General features: G+C 41.2%; 1 protein-coding gene across 3 annotated transcripts in view; it reads left to right on the forward strand.

The window, feature by feature from the left end:
- The first annotated feature begins 1,664 nt into the window (after positions 1 to 1,664).
- SMOC1 (SPARC related modular calcium binding 1) overlaps positions 1,665 to 25,414 on the forward strand; it is a 215,875-nt gene continuing 192,125 nt past the window's right edge. The window contains exon 1 of one of the 3 annotated variants that reach the window (XM_056547181.1): positions 1,665 to 1,911. In XM_056547181.1, the coding sequence (XP_056403156.1) occupies positions 1,813 to 1,911 (99 nt within the window). In that variant the 5' untranslated portion in view covers positions 1,665 to 1,812. The remainder of the gene's footprint in view (positions 1,912 to 25,414) is intronic. The other 2 variants (XM_056547180.1, XM_056547182.1) reach the window with 2 other exon arrangements.

A 25,414-nucleotide genomic window follows, 5' to 3' on the forward strand; every position in this document is an offset into this window, starting at 1 on the left:
TTCATATGCGCATTCACCGAACCCCTCTTAATTGGAAAAATAAAATATGATTTTTCAAATTCAAAACATAGGAGATATATATATATAATTATATATTTATTCATGGGTGCACAAAATGAACAAAACCATTAAGAACAAAGAACAAAACCATGAAAACAGGATTTTCACACAAAAACATAATGAATATTTACTGCAAATCAGTGTGACTTCTGCTGTTTTCTTTCAGAGACCAGTTCAGAAATGTGCGGCTTTACCGTGGCAAGTGCCACTCTCATGTCATTTTCGCAACAATGGCAGTGTTCCCCCCACATTAGGCAGGCAGTGTTCCCCCACATTAGGCAGGCAGTGTTCCCCCACATTAGGCAGGCAGTGTTCCCCCACATTAGGCAGGCAGTGTTCCCCCACATTAGGCAGACAGAGTTCCCCCACATTAGGTAGGCAGTGTCCCCCCCCCCCCACATTAGGCAGGCAGTGTTCCCCCCCCCCAACATTAGGCAGGCAGTTTCCCCCCCCCCCCCCCCCCACATTAGGCAGGCAGTGTTCCCCCACATTAGGCAGACAGAGTTCCCCCACATTAGGCGCAGGCAGTGTTCCCCCACATTAGGCAGGCAGTGTTCCCCCACATTAGGCAGGCCAGTGTTCCCCCACATTAGGCAGGCCAGTGGTCTTCAACCTGTGGACCTCCAGATGTTGCAAAACTACAACTCCCAGCATGCCCGGACAGCCAACGAGTTATAGTTTTGCAACATCTGGAGGTCCACAGGTTGAAGACCACTGATGTAGGCTGTGTACTGCCCACTCCAGTGCTCCGACCACCGCTACGGCTATAGCAGTAGGTCTCGGGACCGGTGGTCGGAGCACCGAAGATGAGGTACCACTGGTCACTTATCAAGCTGGCCAGCGCACATCTTCCTCCTCCTCTATCCTCCGGTCCTCGGCGCCTTCATTTCCATGGGCGCACGCACGGGACATCAGTGACGGCTGCCCCAAGCAATTGCATGGTTTGCCAGTCCTGTTGCGACCTCCCCCGTCGAACCCTCAGGACTGACTCACCGAACCCCTGGGGGTTTGATCGAACCAAGGTCAAGAACCACTGCACTAGAAATCTCTTTGGACTTAAACTTCTCGAGAACTGTCTGGTCAAGGAATAATACAATTGGGAACCGTAGGTGTGAAGATTATGCCCCCATTATCTCCCATATTACCAGGTGTGAGGGAACCTTAGCACTTATACATATTATCTCTAGAATAGAATTAAATCTCTTTTTTTTTTTTGCTTTATAATTATTTTAGGATAGTGGAATAAGTATATAGGAAACAGTCAGCACAAGTGATAAGAAAATCCAATCTAACGTATGGTAACGCAGTGTAGAAATGAAAACTTTTGTTGATCAATTATTGAACAGTAGGTGGCAGCAACACACCCAAAGTAGGACCATCTAAGCAACTTAAAAAGAAGGGGTCAGACCTAATTTACCACCCCCCCCCCCTTCTCGCCCTCCCCTTTCAGGCGGGTTTATAATGGGATCCCAATGGAAGTGTTAATGCTTTAAACCTGCTGCCAGTAAAGGACAAGGCAACAGCCACAGGAGAGACATCTGTGCTTGTCCACTTTGCTTTCTTAGATTTTTTTTTACTTTTTGATATATATATATATATATATATATATATATATATATATATATATATAATTTTTTTATTTTTTATTTATTTTTTAATTATTAGTTTTGGCTTAGTCTTTCAAAGTGCAGAAAAGCAGAAGATTAACCCTTCTATGTCTGCTTAATAACCCTTCACACAAGAGGAAACACAATGTTCCAGAGAAGTTTTGCCATTATTGTCACTTTCCAAGCTCTTCTTGTCCTGCAGCGTGTGACACAATCTTTGAACCACAGGGGGACTGGACCTAGGGTAAGACATCATTGCACATCCCATATATACATGCATGTTATCATTTTCATGTATAATCTGACTGGCCACATTTCATTGCTTCTGTAATCTATATAACAGTGTCAGCTGAGCAGAACTTTTTGGCAACAATTTGTGGGGAAAAGAAAAACTTCAGACTAAACTATTATTTTAGGATATTGCTTCCCTATTTTTTTTTTTTTTTTGGGAAGAAAATAAATCCATGTGGTTGATTACAGCTATTTCTGCAATGTTAGTATGAAATTGGGAGGTAGTTGATGAACAAGGTGTCCTTTAAATATGTCTTTGGTTGTATGGTACACAGGCAGCAGAGTCTGTCATTTCCTTTGTGCACAGAGATAACTTGGTCCTATATAATCCCACATTGTGAAACTGAACGATGCCGCCTTGACAGCTCCAGCTCTGCTACATCTGGATGGAGTATTAAAACATGAAACGCTGCTGCTGATAAGCATACATAGCAGAGGAGGAGACATGCGGTATATATCTGCAAAACCATCTAATAGTCCCCATTTTTAATATCAGTGGGAAATAAGATACCGATATGGCATTAGTGTGAAGTGTGAACCTGTGCTATTGTTTCCTTCATCTTTAGCTGTAAAATTGTGGTGTATTAGTCAAACTTTTATCATTAACTTGTAGGCGTCTTCATAACGGAACAATTGCTACAACTGTTCGATTCTGATCCCATACAGCAGTGGTCTCCAACCTGGGGACCTCCAGATGTTGCAAAACTACAACTCCCAGCATGCCCGGACAGCCGTTGGCTGTCCGGGCATGCTGGGAGTTGTAGTTTTGCAACATCTGGAGGTCCCCAGGTTGAAGACCACTGCTATACAGCAATGTTCCCCGACATGTGTCTCTCCAGCTGTTGCAATACTACAACTCCTATCATTTCTGGACATGATGCGAGTTTTAGGGAAACTGCTCAGTGCTCAGTGGTTTCTTTGATTTGAATACCAACCTGTGTAGAATCAGCACAACAGATCGCTTACACTAGATGCAACCGATCCCTTACACTAGATGCAACCGATCCCTTACACTAGATACAACAGATCACTTACACTAGATACAACAGATCCCTTACACTAGATACAACAGACCCCTCACACTAGATACAACAGACCCCTCACACTAGATACAACAGACCCCTTACACTAGATACAACCGATCACTTACACTAGATACAACAGACCCCTCACACTAGATACAACCGATCCCTTACACTAGATACAACCGACCCCTCACACTAGATACAACAGACCCCTTACACTAGAAACAACCGATCCCTTACACTAGATACAACAGACCGCTCACACTAGATACAACCGACCCCTTACACTAGATACAACAGACCCCTCACACTAGATACAACCGATCCCTTACACTAGATACAACAGACCCCTCACACTAGATACAACCGATCCCTTACACTAGATACAACAGACCCCTCACACTAGATACAACCGATCCCTCACACTAGATACAACAGACCCCTCACACTAGATACAACCGATCCCTTACACTAGATACAACCGATCCCTTACACTAGATACAACCGATCCCTTACACTAGATACAACCGATCCCTTACACTAGATACAACAGACCCCTCACACTAGATATAACAGACCCCTCACACTAGATACAACCGATCCCTTACACTAGATACAACCGATCCCTTACACTAGATACAACCGATCCCTTACACTAGATACAACCGATCCCTTACACTAGATACAACCGATCCCTTACACTAGATACAACCGATCCCTTACACTAGATACAACCGATCACTTACACTAGATACAACCGATCACTTACACTAGATACAACCGATCACTTACACTAGATACAACAGATCCCTTACACTAGATAAAACCGATCACTTACACTAGATACAACCGATCCCTTACACTAGATACAACAGATCCCTTACACTAGATAAAACCGATCACTTACACTAGATACAACCGATCACTTACACCAGATACAACCGATCACTTACACTAGATACTGTAGGCGACAATCGTTGGCATAATCCCAATGAAAGATAGGAACATTAAATTGTAAAAATATGGGACAATAAAGCATTGACTGTAGGGTTTAGGTGAAGCCATCAGAACAGTGATGTCCACCCAACCATAGCCTAAAGGGGTACTCCGGTGGAAAACTTTTTTTTTTATTTTAAATAAACTGGTGCCAGAAAGTTAAACAGATTTGTAAATTACTTCTATTAAAAAAATATTAATCCTTCCAGTACTTATTAGCTGCTGAATACTACAGAAGAAATTATTTTCTTTTTTGAAACACAGAGCTCTCTGCTGACATCACAAGCACAGTGCTCTCTGTTGACACCTCTGTCCATTTTAAGAACTGTCCAGAGTAGGAGAAAATCCCCATAGAAAACATATGCTGCTCTGGACAGCTCCTAAAATGGACAGAGATGTCAGCAGAAAGTACTGCGGTCATGATGCCAGCAGAAAGCTCTGTGTTCCAAAAAGAAAAGGATTTCCTCTGTAGTATTCAGCAGCTAATAAGTAATGGAAGGATTAAGATTTTTTTTTTTTTTTTTTTTTAAGTAGTAATTTACAAATCTGTTTAACGTTCTGGCACCAGTTGATTTAAAAAAAAAAAAAAAAAAAAAAGTTTTCCACCGGAGTACCCCTTTAAGCTGGTCCAGCCTAGTACCTTGTAGTAGCAAATGATGGGGCAGAAGTGAGGGGTTACACAGGCATCTGTCATAGTCCATTGTGGAAGTTGCCTTTATCTTGTAGAGTGGGGTCATGCATCATTCAATGACCATTTCTTAGTTTTATAGTCTTCTGAATGCCTTGTCTCATCACTTCAGTAGTAATAGTAGACTGAATAAGACCTCATGAAGATGTCATACGGACATGTGTTCATCATTTCTGCATTATACAAAACCACAAACAACGCTTCATGTCACAATGAGTTGTATCAATTGACATGGAGATACTGTCGTCCTAGTACTTATGTATTCTGGACCTAGTGCAAAATGCCTATCAGTCCTACCCTGCTGTAAAGAATAGCACAGCAGAAGTTACAAATTTTTGTTTCTCTATTTAACTCGGAAGATTTTGTGACAATCTAGAGCAGTGGTCTCCAACCTGTGGACCTCCAGATGTTGCAAAACTACAACTCCCAGCATGCCCGGACAGCCGTTGGCTGTCCGGGCATGCTGGGAGTAGTAGTTTTGCAACATCTGGAGGTCCGCAGATCGGAGACCACTGCTCTAGAGTAATATTTCCTAACCAGGGTGCCTCCAGCTGTTGCAAAACTACAACTCCCAGCATGCCTGGAAAGCCAAAGGCTGTCCCAGCATGCAGGGAGTTGCAGTTTTGCAACAGCTGGAGACACCCTGGTTGGGAAACACCCATCTAGATGTCTTAAATATACAATATTCATGTGTATGTGTAAAGTAGTATTCTTTATGTACCCTTCTAGAATGCACAGAATCCAGATAAAAGAAAGTGATGCTTCCCAATAGGGCTAGGGCAAATGTTGTGTAGGATTTTAGCACTGTGTGTTGAGTCTCATATACGATGTGGATTTATGAAACTACTTACATACATGTGATTTCATACATCTGCAATATCTGATATATATATTTTCTATTATGTAAGATTATGTAAGGGAGCTTATGTTTTACCCCTAAATCATCACGTAATATACTGTGGAGTCCCCATAGACACTGAGCCTTCACCAAGGGCAACTGAATATTTTGGTGTCACAGCTAAACCATATATGACTACAATGCAACAGTCCGAATTATTTTCCCATATGGAAAATACATAGAGCTTGAATGCTTTTTTAAGGAGTATTCCAGGAAAAAAAAAATATTTTTATTTTTTATATATCAACTGGCTCCAGAAAGTTAAACGGATTTGTAAATTACTTCTGTTAAAAAAAAATCTTAATCCTTCCAATAATTATCAGCTGCTGAAGTTGAGTTGTTCTTTTCTGTCTGGCCACAGTGCTCTCTGCTGACACCTCTGCTTGTCTCGGGAACTGCACAGAGCAGAAGAGGTTTGCTATGGGGATTTGCTTCTACTCTGGACAGTTCCGGAGACAGGTGTCATCAAAGAGCACTTAGAAAAGAACAACTAGACTTCAGCAGCTCATAAGTACTGAAAGGATTAAGATTTTTTAATAGAAGTAATTTACTAAATCTGTTTAACTTTCTGGAGTCAGTTGATATATATATAAAAAACATTTTTTTCCTGGATAACCCCTTTAAAGGGTCACTCTCATTAAAACTAATTTTTGCTATTGCACTCCTTATGGTAAATGAAAAATATTTCTAATATACTTTGTTTAACCCCTTAAGGACACATGACGTACTGGAACGTCATGTGTCCACTCCCGATCTATAACGCGGGGCCACGGCGTGGCCCCGCGTCATAGCGGTTCGGGCCCGGCCTCTAACAACGGCCGGGACCCGTGGCTAATAGCGCGCGGCATTGATCGCTGTGCCGCGCGCTATTAACCCTTTAGACGCGGCGTTCAAAGTTGAACGCCGCGTCTAAAGTGAAACCGAAAGCATGCCGGCTAGCTCAGTGGGCTGTTCGGGATAGCCGCGGTGAAATCGCGGCATCCCGAACAGCTGACAGGACAGCGGGAGGGCCCCTACCTGCCTCCTCGCTGTCCGATCGCCGAATGACTGCTCAGTGCCTGAGATCCAGGCATGAGCAGTCATGCGGCAGAATCATCGATCACTGGTTTCTTATGAGAAACCAGTGATCAATGTAAAAGATCAGTGTGTGCAGTGTTATAGGTCCCTATGGGACCTATAACACTGCAAAAAAAAAGTGCAAAAAAAAAGTGAATAAACATCATTTAACCCCTTCCCTATTAAAAGTTTGAATCACCCCCCTTTTCCCATAAAAGAAAAAACACAGTGTAAATAAAAATAAAAATAAACATAAATGGTATCGCCGCGTGCGGAAATGTCCGAATTATAAAAATATATCGTTAATTAAACCGCACGGTCAATGGCGTGCGCGCAAAAAAATTCCAAAGTCCAAAATAGTGCATTTTTGGTCACTTTCTATATCATGAAAAAATGAATAAAAAGCGATCAATAAGTCCTATCAATGCAAAAATGATACCGTTAAAAACTTCAGATCACGGCGCAAAAAATGAGCCCTCATACCGCCCCATACACGGAAAAATAAAAAAGTTATAGGGGTCAGAAGATGACAATTTTAAACGTATACATTTTTCTGCATGAAGTTATGATTTTTTCCAGAAGTGTGACAAATTCAAACCTGTATAAGTAGGGTATCATTTTAATCGTATGGACCTACAGAATACATATGAGGTGTCATTTTTACCGAAAAATGTACTACGTAGAAACGGAAGCCCCCAAAAGTTACAAAATGGCGTTTTTTTTTTCAATTTTGTCTCACAATGATTTTTTTTCCCGTTTCACCGTAGATTTTTGGGCACAATGACTGACGTCATTACAAAGTAGAATTGGTGGTGCAAAAAATAAGCCATCATATGGATTTTTAGGTGCAAAATTGAAAGAGTTATGATTTTTTAAAGGCAAGGAGCAAAAAACGAAAATGCAAAAACGGAAAAACCCCCGGTCCTTAAGGGGTTAAAAAAAAAAAAAAAGTTTTCTGTGTTTTATTTGGGCTTAAAAAAGCTCAAGAGCACATTTTCCCCCAACTCATACACAGACTTTGGACCAAAGTCCAAACACAGGAAGTGCAGCCTGGCGTTCAGGAGGGGGTGGGGGGGGGGGTGTCCAGCCTCATCCAATCATAGCTCCTCTCACACATAACTGCCATATGCTGTTGGTTGGACACCCCCCCCCCCCCCCCCAGCACTCCAGGCGGCACTTCCTGTGTTTGGACTTTGGTCCAAAGTCTGTGTATGAGTTGGGGAAAATGTGCTCTTGAGCTTTTTTTAAGCACAAATAAAACATAGAAAAATTCATTTTTTTAAAACAAAGTATATTAGAAATTTTTTTCATTTACCATAAGGAGTGCAATAGCAAAAATTAGTTTTAATGAGAGTGACCCTTTAAGCATGTTGAGTGCATTCTCAGACCAGTGGAACAAACACATTTGTGTCAATTGATTGTCATAGATATATAATCAATCATGTTGTGCATCATCACATATTACTGTAGATCCTTAGGATTTTTCAAGTTTTCTACATTATATTCAGCAGCATCTCTATTGCGTTCTTTACTAAATCATGCAAAAGGATACATCAATCATGGAACGCTGATGCGTTTCAGACAGTATAAGGTCCTTAGTCATGCCATGACTAAGAAACGTATATGGTCCAAAACGTGCTAGCGTTTCTTCCATCATTGATGTGTCCTTTCGCATGATTTAATAAACAAGTCCCTCTTTTTACTGCACCTTGGACATCTCATATTGCAGATTACCTACTGGGCCTGCGATCACTGCCGGCCGGTCCGGGCACAGATATGTGGATGAGAAGAGGTGAGAGCTGTCCATCTTCTATTTGTGTGATTATTCTCTATTCCATTCCACCAGTGTTTCACTTTATTACAGAACATGTGTACCAGACAGATATACAACATAAAGAGTGTTGTGTAGTTTTCTTTGTGGGTTTTAATTCCCTACAATTTATTTTCCACGGTATTTACTAAGGTTTCCCTACATTTTCCACTTTCCCTATACTTTGCTTTTTTTATACATACTCTGATCTGTCTGGTTTTCCTCAGCTGAAATCCACCACATTTTGTGTGGAAACCTTAGTAAATATGTTGGTTTTTTGTGGAAAGGTCGGGAACACGCGCCCCTTTTCGGAGACCACGCCCCTTTCACGGTGACCACGCCCCTTTTTCGGGGTTTTCTAAGCAAAATGGAGAGTTAGTCTGGGTTTTTTCAATTCTGGCGCAAATTCTGGCACAAAATCTGGCGCAGACAGAATTTCCGGTGCAATGTGACAGAATCTGGCGCACAACCCGACATAACATGTCTGGTTTGCAATAGTAAATGAGGGCCAAAGATTGGTTGGTTACATACATGTCGCACTACACTGTACATATTGGTAATATCCTAGTCTTCCTCTGCACCATCTCTTACCATGCACTATGATAACAGATGCTCTAATAATACACAACATACCATTTCTTTATTAAAGGCATATTCCCATCTAAAAAATGAATAGTGTATTGCATGGATATCCTATCACATAGTATTTGTGGTGTTCCAGAAGTCAGAGCCCCATTCAATTCAGGGGCAGCAGTGCTAGTGTCAGGCTAGGTTTCCAGGTTTTTTACTGGCGTTTTTTTATTTTTTATTTTTTTTAATGGCCACTGCAGTTTTTAAGCTAAAGTCAGAAGTGGATCCAGGAGGAAGGATAAGTATAAGCCCTCCCTTTATATATCCCATTCCTTTCATAAAACACTTACAGCTTTGGCTCAAAAACTGCAGTGGTAGTACTCCAAAAACTCCAGGAAAAACCTGTGTTGAAACCTAGCCTAGAAACTCCTGTGGAAAACTTTTTTTTTTTTTTTTTTTTAAATCAACTGGTGCCAGAAAGTTAAACAGATTTGTAAATTACTTCTATTAAAAAAATCTTAATCCTTCCAATACATTTTTTTTTGGCTGTATACTACAGAGGAAATGCTTTTCTTTTTGGATTTCTCTGATGTCATGACCTCTGCTGTCCATTTTAGGAACTGTCCAGAGCTGCATATGTTTGCTATGGGGATTTTCTCCTGCTCTGGACAGTTCCTAAAATGGACAGCAGAGGTCAGCAGAGAGCACTGTGGTCATGATATCAGAGGAAATGCATTTCTTTTTGGGATTTCTCTTTAATATACAGCTCCTAAAAAGTACTTGAAGGATTAAGATTTTTTAATAGAAGTGATTCACAAATCTGTTTAACTTTCTGGCACCAATTAATAAAAAAATAAAAAGTTTTCCACGGCAGTACCCCTTTAATTCTGCAGCCCATTCACAGTGTACCTGTTCACCTGAAATACAGCACAGCTTTCCTGTGCAAGGAAAAACAGTGAAGGGGCCTCTCTATTCTTCATACTAGTGGTAGGACTTACACCATTCATAATGTAATGTCATATACTAGCAATATGCCATCACTTTATAAGAGATAAATAACTCCTTTATAGACCGTCAATGGAATAATCACTGAACTATCAACTATAGGTTTGTGGGATATGAGGGGAAATGCATACAATAATGGAAATATCCTAAACATTCCATGCAAATCATGTTAATGGTCCATTCTAACACCAGGACCCCATAACCACAAGACAATAGCACTGACTAGGATATAAAATGTATGATGACATTTTTTTTTTTTTTTTTTTTTTTTTAACAGCAACATACAAAAGTAACATAAAAGCTTCAAGTTGGCTTACAGTGGACAGGTGTTACCATTTCACAGGACAGACAATCATCTAAAGAGTATGGGGGGCCTCTTGACTCTCCTCCGACAGATGATGTTGATGGAGAGAAGCATTGGGTGTGTTGGATTTTGTTCTCTGTGTGATGGCTCTCACCCAGTTCCCTGTTCAGAATGTATCTATGCTCAGCTGAGTGTACACGTGTATGGGGAGATTGGGAAAAATAGCTCTTGGCCAAATGAGCAATCTTATGTTTATGGCCAGCTTACGCATCCTATGGTCTACATAATCATTACTGATAAGCAGAGGATACGTAGATGCCAAGATAGCAAACCTGACATGATTAAATAACATGACATCGCTTAGCGTTGCAAATCCTTCATTCCTCCATTGAGGTCAGGGCCGGTTTTAGACAATGTGTGGCCCTGAGCATAATTAAAAGTGGTGCCCTAAATGCAGGGCCGGTTTTAGGCTTAGCGTGGCCCTAGGCAAAATCAAAAGAAAGGCCCCAAAAGTCCTAATAGTGCACTAACCAGATTTGCACATTTTTGGTCACTTCAAATACCATAAAACATATCTAAAAAGCAATTGAAAAGTCCCATCAAAACAAAAATAGTACCGATAAAAACCACAAATCACAGCGCAAAAAATGACCCTCATACATCCCTATATACAGAAAAATAAAAGAGTTATAGGGATGAGAATAGTACAGTTTTATATTTTTGTATAGTTCCCCCACATTAGGTTGTCTGTATAGTCCCCCCACGTTAGGTTGACAGTATATTCCCCCACATTAGGTGCAGTATAGTTCCCCCACATTAGGTTGGCAGTATAGTTCCCCCACATTAGGTTGGCAGTATAGTTCCCCCCACATTAGAGTAGCAGTATGTTCCCCCACATTAGGTTGGCAGTATAGTTCCCCCACATTAGGTTGGCAGTATAGTTCCCCCACATTAGGTTGGCAGTATAGTTCCCCCACATTAGGTTGGCAGTATAGTTCCCCCACATTAGGTTGGCAGTATAGTTCCCCCACATTAGGTTGGCGATATAGTTCCCCCTACATTAGGTAGGCAGTATGGTTTCCCCACATTAGGTTGGCAGTATAGTTCCCTCCACATTAGGTTGGCAGTATATTTCCCCCTACATTAGGGTAGCAGTATGTTCCCCCACATTAGGTTGACAGTATATTCCCCCACATTAGGTGCAGTATAGTTCCCCCACATTAGGTTGACAGTATATTCCCCCACATTAGGTTGGCAGTATAATTCCCTCCACATTAGGCTGGCAGTATATTTCCCCCTACATTAGGGTAGCAGTATGTTCCCCCACATTAGGTTGACAGTATATTCCTCCACATTAGGTGCAGTATAGTTCCCCCACATTAGGTTGACAGTATATTCCCCCACATTAGGTTGGCAGTATAGTTCCCCCACATTAGGTGCAGTATAGTTCCCCCCACATTAGGGTAGCAGTATGTTTCCCCACATTAGGTTGGCAGTATAGTTCCCACACATTAGGTTGTAGTTCCCCAAGATTAGGTTGGCAATATAGTTACCCCCACATTAGGTAGGCAGTATGGTTTCCCCACATTAGGTTGGCAGTATATTCCCCCACATTAGGTAGGCAGTATAGTCCCCCCACATAAGGTTGGCAGTATAGTTCCCACACATTAGGTTGGCAGTACAGTTCCCCCACATTAGGTGCAGTATAGTTCCCCACATTTGGTTGGCAGTATAGTCCCCCACATTAGGTGCAGTATAAGTCCCCCCACATTAGGTTGGCAGTAGAGTTCCCCCCATTAGGTGCATTATAAGTCTCCCCACATTAGGTTGGCAGTATAGTTCTCCCCATTAGGTGCGTTATAAGTCCCCCATATAAGGTTGGCAGTATATTCCCCCACATTAGGTTGGCAGTATAGTTCCCCCCACATTAGGTTGGCAGTATAGTTCCCCCCACATTAGGTTGGCAGTATAGTTCCCCCCACATTAGGTTGGCAGTATAGTTCCCCCCACATTAGGTTGGCAGTATATTTCTCCACAGTTGGTTTGCAGTATAGTTCCCCACATTAGGTGCATTATAAGTCCCCCACTTTAGATTGGCAGTATATTCCCCCACATTAGGTTGGCAGTATAGTTCCCCACATTAGGTGCATTATAAGTCCCCCCACATTAGGTTGGCAGTATATTCCCCCACAGTTGGTTGGCAGTATAGTTCCCCCCCCCCCACAGAAGGTCGGCAGTATAGTTCCCCCACATTTGGTCCCCCCTCTCCCCCTGCTTTTTGTATTACTGTATTCATATTTCCTTACCTGGCCGCACTCAGGCTCAGGTAATGCGGTCTTGTGGGCTGTGGGGATATGACGAGTCCTGTCTCACACTGGCTCCTCTGCACGGCAGACATCACTCATCATTTCCTGGAGCCGCATCCGGACTGCTACAAGCAGCCGGTGTAATGAAGAAAACTGTGTCTTGAAGCGTTCTGTGTCCCGAACAGCTGATGAAAGTGCTTATCAGCTGTTCAGGACACAGAACGCTTCAAGACACAGTTTTCTTCATTACACCGGCACTGCAGGGAACGAGAAGTGACGTCCGCCGTGCAGAGGAGCCGGTGTGAGTCAGGAAACGTTACTCAGTTGCAAAACTACAATGGACAGCCGATGCTGGGAGTTGTAGTTTTGCAACAGCTGGAGGCACCCTGGTTGGGAAACACTGATATACAGGATAGATGACATATTTACCATAAACAGCTCATCTTATTCACATCACACTCCGTGTCGGTGCAGGGCAGGAGGCGCTGAGCTGTCATGGTGCCCCATCTCCCCTATACACTCTGCACTAATAAACAAGCCCAGGAGCATTGAATCGACGGGCGCACAAGACCCAAAGCATTACCTGAGCCGGAGCGCGGCCAAGTAAGGAAATATGAATAATACAAAAAACAGGAGAAGGAGTTTCTGGGCCCGCAGGACCCACCACTGGTCACTATTTTAAAGTGGCCGCAGCATGGCTGCTGATCTTTAACAAGCAGCGGGCGCTGCGGCCACTATAAAACAGCTGCTACTGAGCAGCCGGCAGGGGGCCCCCTGGGCGATGGGGGCCCTAGGCAATTGCCTGGTTTGCCCCGCCCTAACGCCGGCCCTGCCTAAATGGTAATATATTGCACCATCAATGCTGTCACATTCAGCCAATATAGGCAGGGTGGCATGCCAGGAATGTTACTGGTGTCAAACAATCAGGGGCACAAACCACAAGGAATATGTCTCCTTTAAAGACACACAAAATACAGTATTTATATGCATGGTTAGCAAATAATACCACTACAATGGTGTGGAATTCATATTGCCCGACGCTTGGGGCATGTAGTTTATGGTACCCAGGCAGGTGATTTTTTTTGCGGCAGAGGTCTACCTCTGCAACCAGTGACAGCTGTCAAACAGATTTACAGCGGCAGCTATACCTGTGTGCCCCACCACAGAAGACAACTACTACCCCGGAGGGCAGGGAGTGATCAGCAGCAGGTGTACAGTTAATTTGCTGCATGTTCCTTCAAGAAATGCAGGGGAACAGGGGATGATATCACGTACGTCTAATGTCTGATCAGTCCTGGCATCTCTGATCTCTAGTAAAGTGGGGAGCAGGGGGAGGAGTGCTGAATATGGGCTAGGCATGGCCAGAGCCTCAAAAGCAGGGGTGAGTCCCCTCTAGAGCTTCACAATGTGTTAAGTTGCAGGCAATAGGACTCTGCTGCAAGTGAAATTCCAGTTGGAAACTCCATAGTTTGAACCTAGCCTAACAATGCGGTCATAGCAACTACACATGCACCATCACTTGCAGGTGCCAGCAGCATTAGGCTTCTTTCACACTATCGTCATGTTCCTGCATTTTGACAGCCGCTTTTCTGCTGAAAGAGGTCAAGAAACAATATACAAAGTAACTGAACATAACAGGTGATAACGGATGACCAATATCTGTTATTTTAACGGGCATTCTGTCAAAATAACAGATGTGCCATCCGTTATCACCCGTTATTTCATCCGTTATTTTATGTCCGCTATTTTATTTCCATGTTCTGAGCATGCGCAGTTCAAATAAGGGACCATAATGAACGTTAAAATAACGGGCACTAACGGATGTCAATTGTGAACATCCGTCACCCATAGACTTCAACTTTAAAATTTTAACAGCCATTATTCCCCCGTTATTTTGGAAGGAGCAGAGGACTGACAGCACACACTTCCCTGTGGAGTGAGCCTCTGCTGTTAGCAGTAATTAACTACAGTGAGGTGCACTCCCAAATGCTGCAGGCTGCTGCCGAATCACTCTCTGGACCTATATGTATCAGGGAAGCTGCAGGGGCCCCTCTGGAGGATGGGGGCCCTGGGCAATTGCCCTTTTTGCCCCTCCGGAGGATGGGGGCCCTGGGCAATTGCCCTTTTTGCCCCTCCCTAACGCCGGGCCTGATTGAGGTTCCTCATGAGTCAAATGAATGCTGCAGTTCAACCATGACTGCCAAGTTACCCTATGCTGCTGGGGAGAGCTATATTGTTACACACCAGAAAGCAAATAAGTACAATCTGTATAAGCGTATATATACACAGTATATATTTATCAAAACCAGAGCCATATTGAGAAAGCAAACTATATTTTCTTTTCAGATCAACCAATGACCCTACAGAGTAAACTAAAATGATTGATTATTGATAATCTCTGACTTCTAAAGCAAGTATTGCCAATATCTTAACAGTCTAATAAGGAGAGGTGTGAGGTCCAATTCCTGGACAGACACAGGTTGTTGGTGGTAGGATATTGAAGTTGACTTCAAACCTGAATCTTCATCGTTTTGAAAGGGGTCAGCCCTAACCTTTTGCACTGCCTTGGAAATCCCTTGTTCCGGGCAGCTCTGAACATTTTCTTCATGTTTTATATTAAGATTAAGCTTTGGAAGAGTCTTATTCATATTTTTCCATCTTAAACCAAGTGCTTCATGCTTAATCATACCGGATAATAAGATTTGGAAGGAAGGCCGACACATAAGAAGAATTCATTTAAGACTTGGAAAACAATACTTGTGTCCTGTGCTGTAAGCCTTGCAGGGACACAAGGATTAGGGTTCTTTTGGCTGAGAAAGATGTATTTGGCCAGACCAGGATCTTCATAATCCCTGACTGGATCCAGAACTTTGATCATCTCCTGCTATAAAACACTGCCATGTTCATGCTTCTCTGCTTAGTAGGAAACACTTTAGGGCCATCTTTAAGCATCTGATCACTATTGTACTGTTGTGTCCAGTGAATGTGTCTCCACTTTAAATCAGATAGAGCGTCGGGACTATTTATTGTTTTTAGGGCGGCTAGACTCTTAATAAAGTGGTAATTGTTTGTTGCACAATCTCTGTTTAATCTTGCTCCAGGCTCTTCTGCCCGGCTGCTAGCAGTACATACCACACACAGTATGTATTGTAAGCGCTTTATGATGTGTGATGTCTCAATGTACTATATATACAATTCTCTACAGGAATAAAGTAGAATGACCATCATTTACAAAGATTTAGTACCAAGAGCTAAGATGACCACACGTAGGCCCATAAAATATTGATACATACACACAAGAACTACAGTTCATACCTGTCTTCTACGAACCTTCTCATAATATTCCCCTGTAAAACCCTTTTTATTGTAGTCTCAGTGGTAAATAATAGCTGCCTCTTCATGTCATTACTTTGGCTGGGTTCACATCATGTTTTCAGCCATACGGGACTTTAAGGCTGGGGGGAGCTAAAACCGGGCACTCCCGTATCCCTGCCTTATGCCGCCCATATGTATTTCATTACAATGAGCCGACCGGAGTGAAACGCTGACTCCGATAGGCGAATTTTTCCCCTTATGCGGTTTTCCACCAGACCTAAAACCGTGGTCGACCAGACTAAAATGTTAGGTAGAAAAGATTTGGGAAGAGATCCAATCAGAACTGATGTTTTTGCCTGTATTCAATGTTCAGACCTTAAAGGGGTAATCCGGCACTTAGACATCTTATCCCCTATCCAAAGGATAGGGGATAAGATGCCTGATCGCGGGGGTATAATTTGCATTTTACTTTAACTGAACCAGTTAGGTTTTTTCCGACTACGTCTACTGAAGATTTATTCAACTAAAATCTTACGAAGCTTAGTTTACTAAAATTAGACAATAACAATTCAGATGACTAAATCATGACTTACACTAAATATTGTTCTAGAAAAAATACAGACTAAAAGTAAATCAAAACTTGCTGTCAAAATTATCATTGCAGTGCAGGCCCTGCTGGAAGTATACTATTGTTCCTTAATAGGATCCTGTAGTTTCTCTGTTGACATCTTCCTACTGTATCTTTTACTCTAGGATTCTTATTTATTTATTCTCAAATTGATCCCCCTCATTACTGGCATCCGCACACAACTGCCTACTTCTCGTCCCACCCCTAGCCTATAGCATTTGTCCATTGTATATAAATCACAATTTGCTTCATCAACTTTATCCTTGAATTATGTATCTAGAATATACCAGCAGTCACTAATATGTAAAGTCCAGACCTGTTCTGTATATTTGAGTTTCCCAAGAATCTGCTGCATATAACAAGTCTGTTCAAATGTCATTAACTTTGCTGAAATTCTACATTTCTATCCATAATAAGTTCCTGTGACTCAACATTTTCTTTCATTTTCATGAACTTACAACTTTGTTACAATTTTGTTTAAAAACACAGTTCATAAGAAATAACTATCAGGGCACTCCCCACTGTTGCAGAAGTGTAGTTTATTCATGGTCCAGGTGACACACAAACAGGAGTGAGACAGACAAACGAACAAGCAGGGGGGGCTTCTAGAGCGACGGTGCCGTTTCATGCAATCCTACGCTTCGACTGGCCCACACGTCATCACGTCATACAGGTACGTATAAATAACCCCTGACCCAGTTGCTAAGGTAACAGTAAACAATCAAGCTCCTAAACAAAACAACTGAGACACACGTTAAAAAATACCTTAAAAAACATTAGCGCAGAGAATTAAAATAGTACATTAAGTTCTGTCCTATCGTTCAGACCTACAGGTCCCATCGCTGCAAGTCTTAATATCCATCTGGCCTCTTTTCAGTATTTCATTCTGACCGTGTCCATTCTGAGCATGCTCAACTCTCACAAGAGCGCAGAAAAAAAACGTATCTGTCCTATTAGCATGAACTTCTCTTATGTGTTGTATAAATCTTACAGATCCCACACCTCTCCACAGGGAACGAACATGCTCACGGACACAATGTAATAAAGGACGTTTAGTTTTACCCAAGTAAAATATTCTACATTTGCAAGTTAGCGCATAGATTACGTGAGTAGAACGACATGTAATCAATTGTTTTACCCTTACTTCATACCCATTCAGAGTAAAATCTTTCTGTTTGGAATTTAATTAGCAAAAAGAGCATGAACCACAGCAGAAATTTCCTATGGGTCTTTGTTCATACAACCAATCTTTAGTTTTTTCATTTTTTCTCTTATGCTTTCTTATGACATCTCCAATTGTCCTGTTCTTTTTATAACTAATTATGGGTTTTGATTGTGTTATTTTCTCTAGATCTTTATCACATTGCAGCATGTACCAATTTTTATACAGTGCATTTTGGATGGTATTATTTAAAGGGGTATTATAAAAAAAAAAAAAAAGAGAACACAATTCTTTCTTCTTTCTCCATTTTATTTTTACGTTTAGTTTTTAATAATGCATCCCTTGGAATTCTGTCTACTTTCTTTCTAGCTTTTGTTACAATATCTAATGGGTATCCTTGCTGCACAAGCCTTTTCTGTAGCTCATCTGCCTGTTTTTCATATCTCAGGACATCATTATTAATTAGTTTTATTCTTAATAGTTGGCTATAAGGGATACTTCGTTTAACTTGTACAGGATGGGACGATTCGTAATATAAAAGAGCATTCTTTACTACCTTTTTTCTGAAGCATGATATAATAATCTTATTGTCACTGTCATCAATCTGGACATCAAGAAATTCTAGATGATCTCCTCCCCACTGGGACGTGAACCACATTCACCCGATTGTGATTATTTAAAAACTCGCCAAACTCAGCCTCGGTTCTGTCCCAAATGACGAAGAAATCATCTACGTAATGTAGATACAATTACATTTTTCCAATAAGTGGGTTTTGTGGAGAAAAAAAAACACAATTACTTTCCAGTAAAGCAAGAAAAATGTTCGCATATGAACATGAAGCAGGCGACCCCATCGCGGTCCCATTAATCTGTCTGTACCAATCATTGCCGTACTGGAAAGCATTGATGTGAAGAACAAACAACAAAGCTTCAGTTACAAAGTTGATTGTTTTAGGAGATCTGTTTTTTGCAATAACACCCATGTAGCCTGTACACCCGCATCATGAGGGATGCAGGTGTACAGGCTTTCCACGTCAATAGATGTTAACTTGTAACCTAGCTGCCATTGGATTTCATTTAATGCTGAGATCAAGTCACCTGTGTCTCTAAAAAAAAATGGAATGTGTTTTAAGATAGGAGAAATCATCCAGTCCACATAACTGGAAAGGTATTGGGTCGGTGAACAATTCTGTTTAACATACAAAGTAAAAAGGAAGATGGATGAAATATTAAACTGAAATTTGTAAAGGTTGCAAAGTTATTCAAACAAATTGAAACATATTTGAAGTAGTATTTGTAATAAAAAGAGAATAGAATATGTGTTAGGCTTATGTAGTGTAGCATCCATAGAAGTGTATTAAACTGTACAGTGCAACCGCATGCCTCATACAGATGCATACAAAGGTTTTCCTCAAGTCAGATTCCTCAAGCATTGCTTCTAGTGAAGTTTAGGTACCAAATGGTCACATATGAGTGCCCATGGCTCCCTAGTCAAGAACCCCCCAGACAACTGTCTCCATCTTGTGAACTATCAGCACCTTTCCTACTGTAGAGGACCCCATGACCACATTTTGAGACAAAGCTGGCCATGCACATTAGCTCCAAGTTCCCTCATACACATGCACTCTCAGCTGTGCATGCATTTGTTCTCGAAGAGGAGAGGAAAGAAAGCAGCCAGATTTGTCTGGTAGGGAATTTTCAAGAGTTGGGCAGTGGAAACTCATCGGCCCACATTTATCATTGTCTTTAGACAGTTTTTTGTGTCTAAAAAGGGGCAAAAAAGGCGCAAGCAGGGTTTTTAGCGCTTTTTTGGCCCCTTTTTGTTTACACATATCTGCTGATTTTGAGTTGCAATCCACTGATTTTGGCAATAGGCATGATATGGAAGGGTTTTATCATTGCCCTTTTTTGTAAAAAGGAGCAAAAAAAGGAGCAAAGCCACTGAAAAGTCTCTAAAACTACACCAGCTCAGACATGGTGTAGCTTTTTGGTGTATGTGTAGACAGAAATTTCAGAAAATGTGACGTGCACAAAATTTATCAAATGCTCTTTGACCATTTAATAAATTTGGTGCTCCTGCACATTACCAGCACACAAAAAAAAAGGTGTAAAAAAATGCTTCACTTACACTGCAATGATAAATGTGGGCCATCATGTTTTGCTCCACCACTGGCCTTCACTTAGAGGGGTTTTCCAGGACTAAGAATCCTCAGAATAGGCCATCAACGATGTAAGGGGGAGGCCACAAGTTACATAGGATATAAGTGAACTTTTTTGCATATTGTTTATTCAAAAAAGTGCTTTAGCCTTAGCTTTGCTTTTAAAGGTTATATATTACAGAGATGATTGATTGGTTGGTAGTCCAAATGCTTTGGGCCAGATTTTCCAATTTAAGATGGAACAGCGAACAGACCATCCATATACATTAAATAAAGGTCAGCTAAACCTACCAATTTTGATGGGAGTGGACAACCATATAATGTTTATGGTAGCCTCCCGGCAGCGCCCATTAATGGGCATCAGGGGGCATATGGTGGCCTCCTGAGAGTGCCCATTTCCTTGCACTGCTGCTATTAAAAGTAAGACATGTGCAAGGACAAGGGACTGTGAACTTTAAAGAGGATGTAGAGGATCACATGAGTGCCTTTTTAAACAATTGATTGGAGGGGCTGCTGGAAGTCGGACCCCTTGATGATCTAATATTAATAGCCTATCCTGAGGGTAGGCCATTGATTGCAAAAGGTCGGATAGTCCCTTCATGCAGTTCAGCTAAGAAGTACAAACTCCCACTATAGCATGCTAAATCCTGGGAGTTGATCATTTGTGAGTGTATATTATAAGTAAGGCATATCGTTTGGATGGATATGTGCTATAGGTAAATAGACTAGCTTATCAAAGACTATATTATAAGAAATGGTGACGTAACAATAATACAAGAGGGTAAGCAGGGATTACAAATAAGGGAATATTTGCAAGAAATTTAATGAGGCAAAGCATTTGTACAAGTGGTCTGGAATATCTTGGTATTTTTTGACTGGTTTCCTTGTTTTACATTCAGACATTGCAAGAACAATCACTTGCTTATGCTTCAACAGTTTTATACTTGCCAGGAGCTAATGTGTAAAACAGATTGACAGTCTCCTGACATTTTTATTTTAATTTATCATGTTAGCTATTGTATACACACTTACATGCACATGGCCCAGCACAAGTCGCACAGCGCCTTTGCTTGTTTTTCCATCCTAATCATACACTTCATTGCAAAATCTTAACAGACTTGTCTCTTTTGGAAAATCAGAGCTCTAGAATTTATTAGGCATAAAGACACAGAAGATGACTAATTCTTAACTCCTGAGATGCTTTACGGTCTTAAAAATAGTATATAAAAGTGGTCATGGTCATATGTGTTCCAAAGAATATGGATTTATTTGATCCATGTTATGTATTAAGGTGTCCCTGCCATTTGAGAAAAAAACTTTCTCTCATCTTTGATATCTTATAGAGACTTGGTCGGGTACTTGGTGTTCATACCCTGACCAATCTTATAGAGACTTGGTCGGGTACTAGGTGTTCAGACCCTGACCAATCACTAAAATGAGCCAGGAGAGGCGAGCGGCTGAGTGCTTATTTCACCATCTTGCTGTAAAAGATGGACTGTATTGGAAGTCTATGGGACCTGCCTCTTGTGACAAGAAGGTGAGAGAAGTGTTCAGCCATGGACTTCTTTATTTCTTGTTCTCATGATCAGTAGGAGTCTGAACACCCAGACCCTGACTGATGAAAGCTTTTAATGTGTCACTTTACATATTTTTTCAATCTTGGAGTTACTACTGTAAACATTAAAACTTATCACAACTGCAACTGATGAAGAATTGTATTCTTTTTGTACTGTAAGCAAGCAGCTGGTAAAATGGTGGACGGGAGGTATGTATCATTGAGGCTTCTGGCCTCATTGACATAAAACTGGAGTTTGGGTCTGGGTTTTGGGAGTAACTGAAGGTTCTGGACAAAGTCAGTCCCATACTCCAGTTGTGTGTATGTGTTTGAGTTCTGAACCTGATCTCACAGGTGTGGGAGCACTGCCAGAGAGCAGCAGGAAGGAGTTGTTCTGAAGCAAGAACAGTTTTTCACTGGTATGTTGGATACTGATACACTGCACCAAAAAGATTGACTTTTGGGACTGAACCTGCAAGTTTTGGATGAGAAGCTCTGAAGTTTATGTCTGTTTTTTCTCTCTACCCTCCATACACCATAAGCAAAGCTAGATTTACCTATAGGCACAGTAGTCCAGTGCCTACTAGGTAGCCAGCCCTAGGGGTAAGGGCTTCTGGAGAAGGAGACATGTAACTGACATTAAGCCACTGAAGAAGGGGAAAACTGACATGTATTCACATGTTAATAAGTCACAGTGCTATAGGAACAAAAAGAGGGGAAAGGAAATGGCTTGTTAGAACCTAGATGCTGCGAGAAGAGTACCACAATGTTCCATTTTTTTGGAAGGCAGACAAACATTTTATAAGGGTTGTCCAGTGCTCTTTTTCTATTTTTAAGATTAGATTTTATCCAGCCGAGATAAAAATATAAAATAAAAAAATAAGGTGTACTCATCTGCTGTGATCCCCTGCTGCTGCCATTCCGATGGAATCCCTGATCCCCGCTGTTCACTACTTACTGCTTGCCTCTCAACACAAGAAAATGCCTGCTCAGCCCCTGTCTTCTGCAGTGAACGACCTTAGCCATTCAATGCACAATAGAGACAAAAAGACCGAGCGCACACCTGTGTGACTTGCTGGTGAAGTTTATTCCCAAATAACATCCATGTACTTCAGCAACCCATCACCCAGTGTCCTAGCCGAGCTTGGAGCGGCAGGAGCTACACACCCGGACCGGGTGTGTAGCTCCTGCCGCTCCATGCTCTGCTAGGAACACTGGGTGATGGGTTGCTGAAGTACATGGATGTTATCCGGGAATAAACTTCACCAGCAAGTCATACAGGTGTGTGTTCCGTCTTTTTGTCTCTATTGTGCATTGGATTCAGTTACTACTCGACGTGTAGCACCGCTATAGACTGCTTACCGATTGCACCCTCCTCCTTATCATCCATGCAAATACCTGCGCATGTAGCAAGCAGTGCCCGGTATTTCTCTCTTTTGTTTTGGATTAACCTTAGCCATTGGTTGGATAAGTAGGCATTTCCTTGTGTCAAGACATGAGTTGATCGTGCAACATTGGAAAACACACATTGTGAGAAGGCAAACATATGGGGCACAGTGCAGGCCTAAGGCCAAATTTAACTCCTTAACAACGCAGGATGTATATTTTGTCCTGTGCCGGGTCTGTCCTGGTGGCCATCAACGGTTGCTGTGTTGCACTGTATTAACCCTTTAGACGCGGCGATCAAAGTTGATTGCCACATCTGAGGTGAAAGTGAAACCTTCCCGGCTGCTCAGTCTTGCTGTTCGTGACTGCCGTGGTGAAATCGCGGCGTCCCAAACAGCTTGCAGGACGCGAGGAGGATACCTACCTGCCCCCTTGCTGTCTGATCATCGAATGACTGCTTCGTGCCTGAGATCCAGGCAGGAGCAGTCGAACGGCAATAACACTGATCAACGCCATGCTATTGTAGGAAATGCTCAGTGTAGGAAATCAGTGAGTGCAATGGTATAGTCCCCTATGGGGGCTATAACATTCAAAAAAAAAAGTGTTAATAAATGTGATTTAACCACTTCCCTAATAAAAATCTCAATCACCCCCTTTTCCTATAAAAAAAAAAAAAACTAAATGTAAATAAATATTAACATATGTGGTATTGCCGCTGCGTAAATGTCCGAGCTATAAAATTATGTTAATTAAACCGCACTGGCATACACGTAAAAAAAAATTCCAAAGTCCAAAATAGCGAATTTTTGGACACTTTTTATACCATTAAAAAAATTTATAAAAAGCGATCAAAAAGTCTAATCAAAACAAAACTGGTACTGATAAAAACTTCAGTTCACAGCGCAAAAAATTAGCCACATACATCCCCATATGTGGAAAAATAAAAAAAGTTATTGGGGTCAGAAGAGGACATTTTTAAACGTATACATTTTCGTGCATGTAGTTATGATTTTTTCCAGAAATAATAAAATCAAACCTATATAAGTATGGTATCATTTTAATCATATGGACCTACAGAATAAAGAGAAGCTCTAATTTTTACAGAAAAATGCACTGCGTAGAAATGGAAGCTGTGCTACACACTGATCCCCTGCTATGGTACACACAGCAATCTTGTCTGTAGGGGATTTTATGAGCTATTTAATAAAGCAGACATGTTAGAAGAAAAGACAGATGCCCAGATCCTGTTTATTCTGAATAGAATTAGAATAAAACATTTTGGAAGTTGTACAACTCACCTTGAAACTGTACCACCCAGTGTGTATTAGAAGCTATCCAAGCCTAGTGTCAGATTGGGCAGGAGAATGTGAAAGAAAAAGAGAGAAAGAAAAAAAAGAGAAAAAAGAGGGGAGAAAAAATTAAATAAAAAAGAACTGTAGAAATGCCAGATCAGGTCTCTTAAGTACTCCTGCTGAAATTTGATTTGTAAACTTTTGTATATCTACGCGTTTGTTATTTGCATGATTTTAGGTATAAGTTGTGGTGTAATTACTTATAAATACTTATTCAGTACAGGGGTTGTACATTTTGGACAATCCCTGTTAAAAAGTATTCAATTTTCCAATAGTAGCAACAGCATTACCACAGAGAAAAGAAGCATTACAGATTTCCATGTAAATCAGGGGTATGCCAGGTCCTCCAGATGCTCTTTTAGATAATCAGAGTTCCCTAAGAAAGTGCTTGAAAATACTTTTTTTCCAAACCAGAGAACCCCTTTAAAGCTGTGTGTAAAGTTGGATTCCCACCAAGATATGTATGCTAGCTAAAGGCAGAAGCTGGTTTATACCTTTTATTCCATGCTCACTCCAGCAATGTATTATCTTTTATAATGGGATATACAGTAAAATATGTCACTGCTCAAATGAAAAAAAAAAACTTATCATAAACGTATCTACTCTTGTGGACATCTTACTATATGATATACTGGAGCCTTGGTCTCTTTTTCCTACTCTACCAGACAACTTTAGGCTCTTGGCTAAGTTAATCTTTGAAATGTCATACTCTCCTACAGTTCACAGTACTTTGAAAGTGTAAAAAGTAGCCTGGGACAAATTCCCAGTGAGACTAAACACACACACACACACTCAATATTCAATGCCTTCCTGTCGGGTGGGATCAACCTAGACATAGGTAGATGTTTGACAAGGTCCTCACACTGAAAGCAGGTAGTCACTCCATTAACTTTCTATTGGGCTTCTGAATGCTGCCTGTATATTGTAATAATATTAATAATCATAATACACTTATTTATATAGCACCAATATATTCCACCGTGCTGTACAGAGCTTGTCATTACACATATTGCTCCCTGTCCCCAGTGGGGCTAAAAATCTAAATTCCATGTTAGCCTACCAATATGCTTTGCGGGAGGAAACTGGAGTACCTGAAGAAAACCAGTATAAATATGGGGAGAAGATACAAACTCCATGCGTTTTTATGCAAGTCATTGACTGCATCACCAATGAAAGTATGACATATAGTTGACCATGGATACTTCTAACTTCAAGTTAGGAATAACATTTGTTTGCTGTTT

This window comes from Hyla sarda, chromosome 11, assembly GCF_029499605.1.
Source record: "Hyla sarda isolate aHylSar1 chromosome 11, aHylSar1.hap1, whole genome shotgun sequence".
NCBI lineage: Eukaryota > Metazoa > Chordata > Amphibia > Anura > Hylidae > Hyla > Hyla sarda.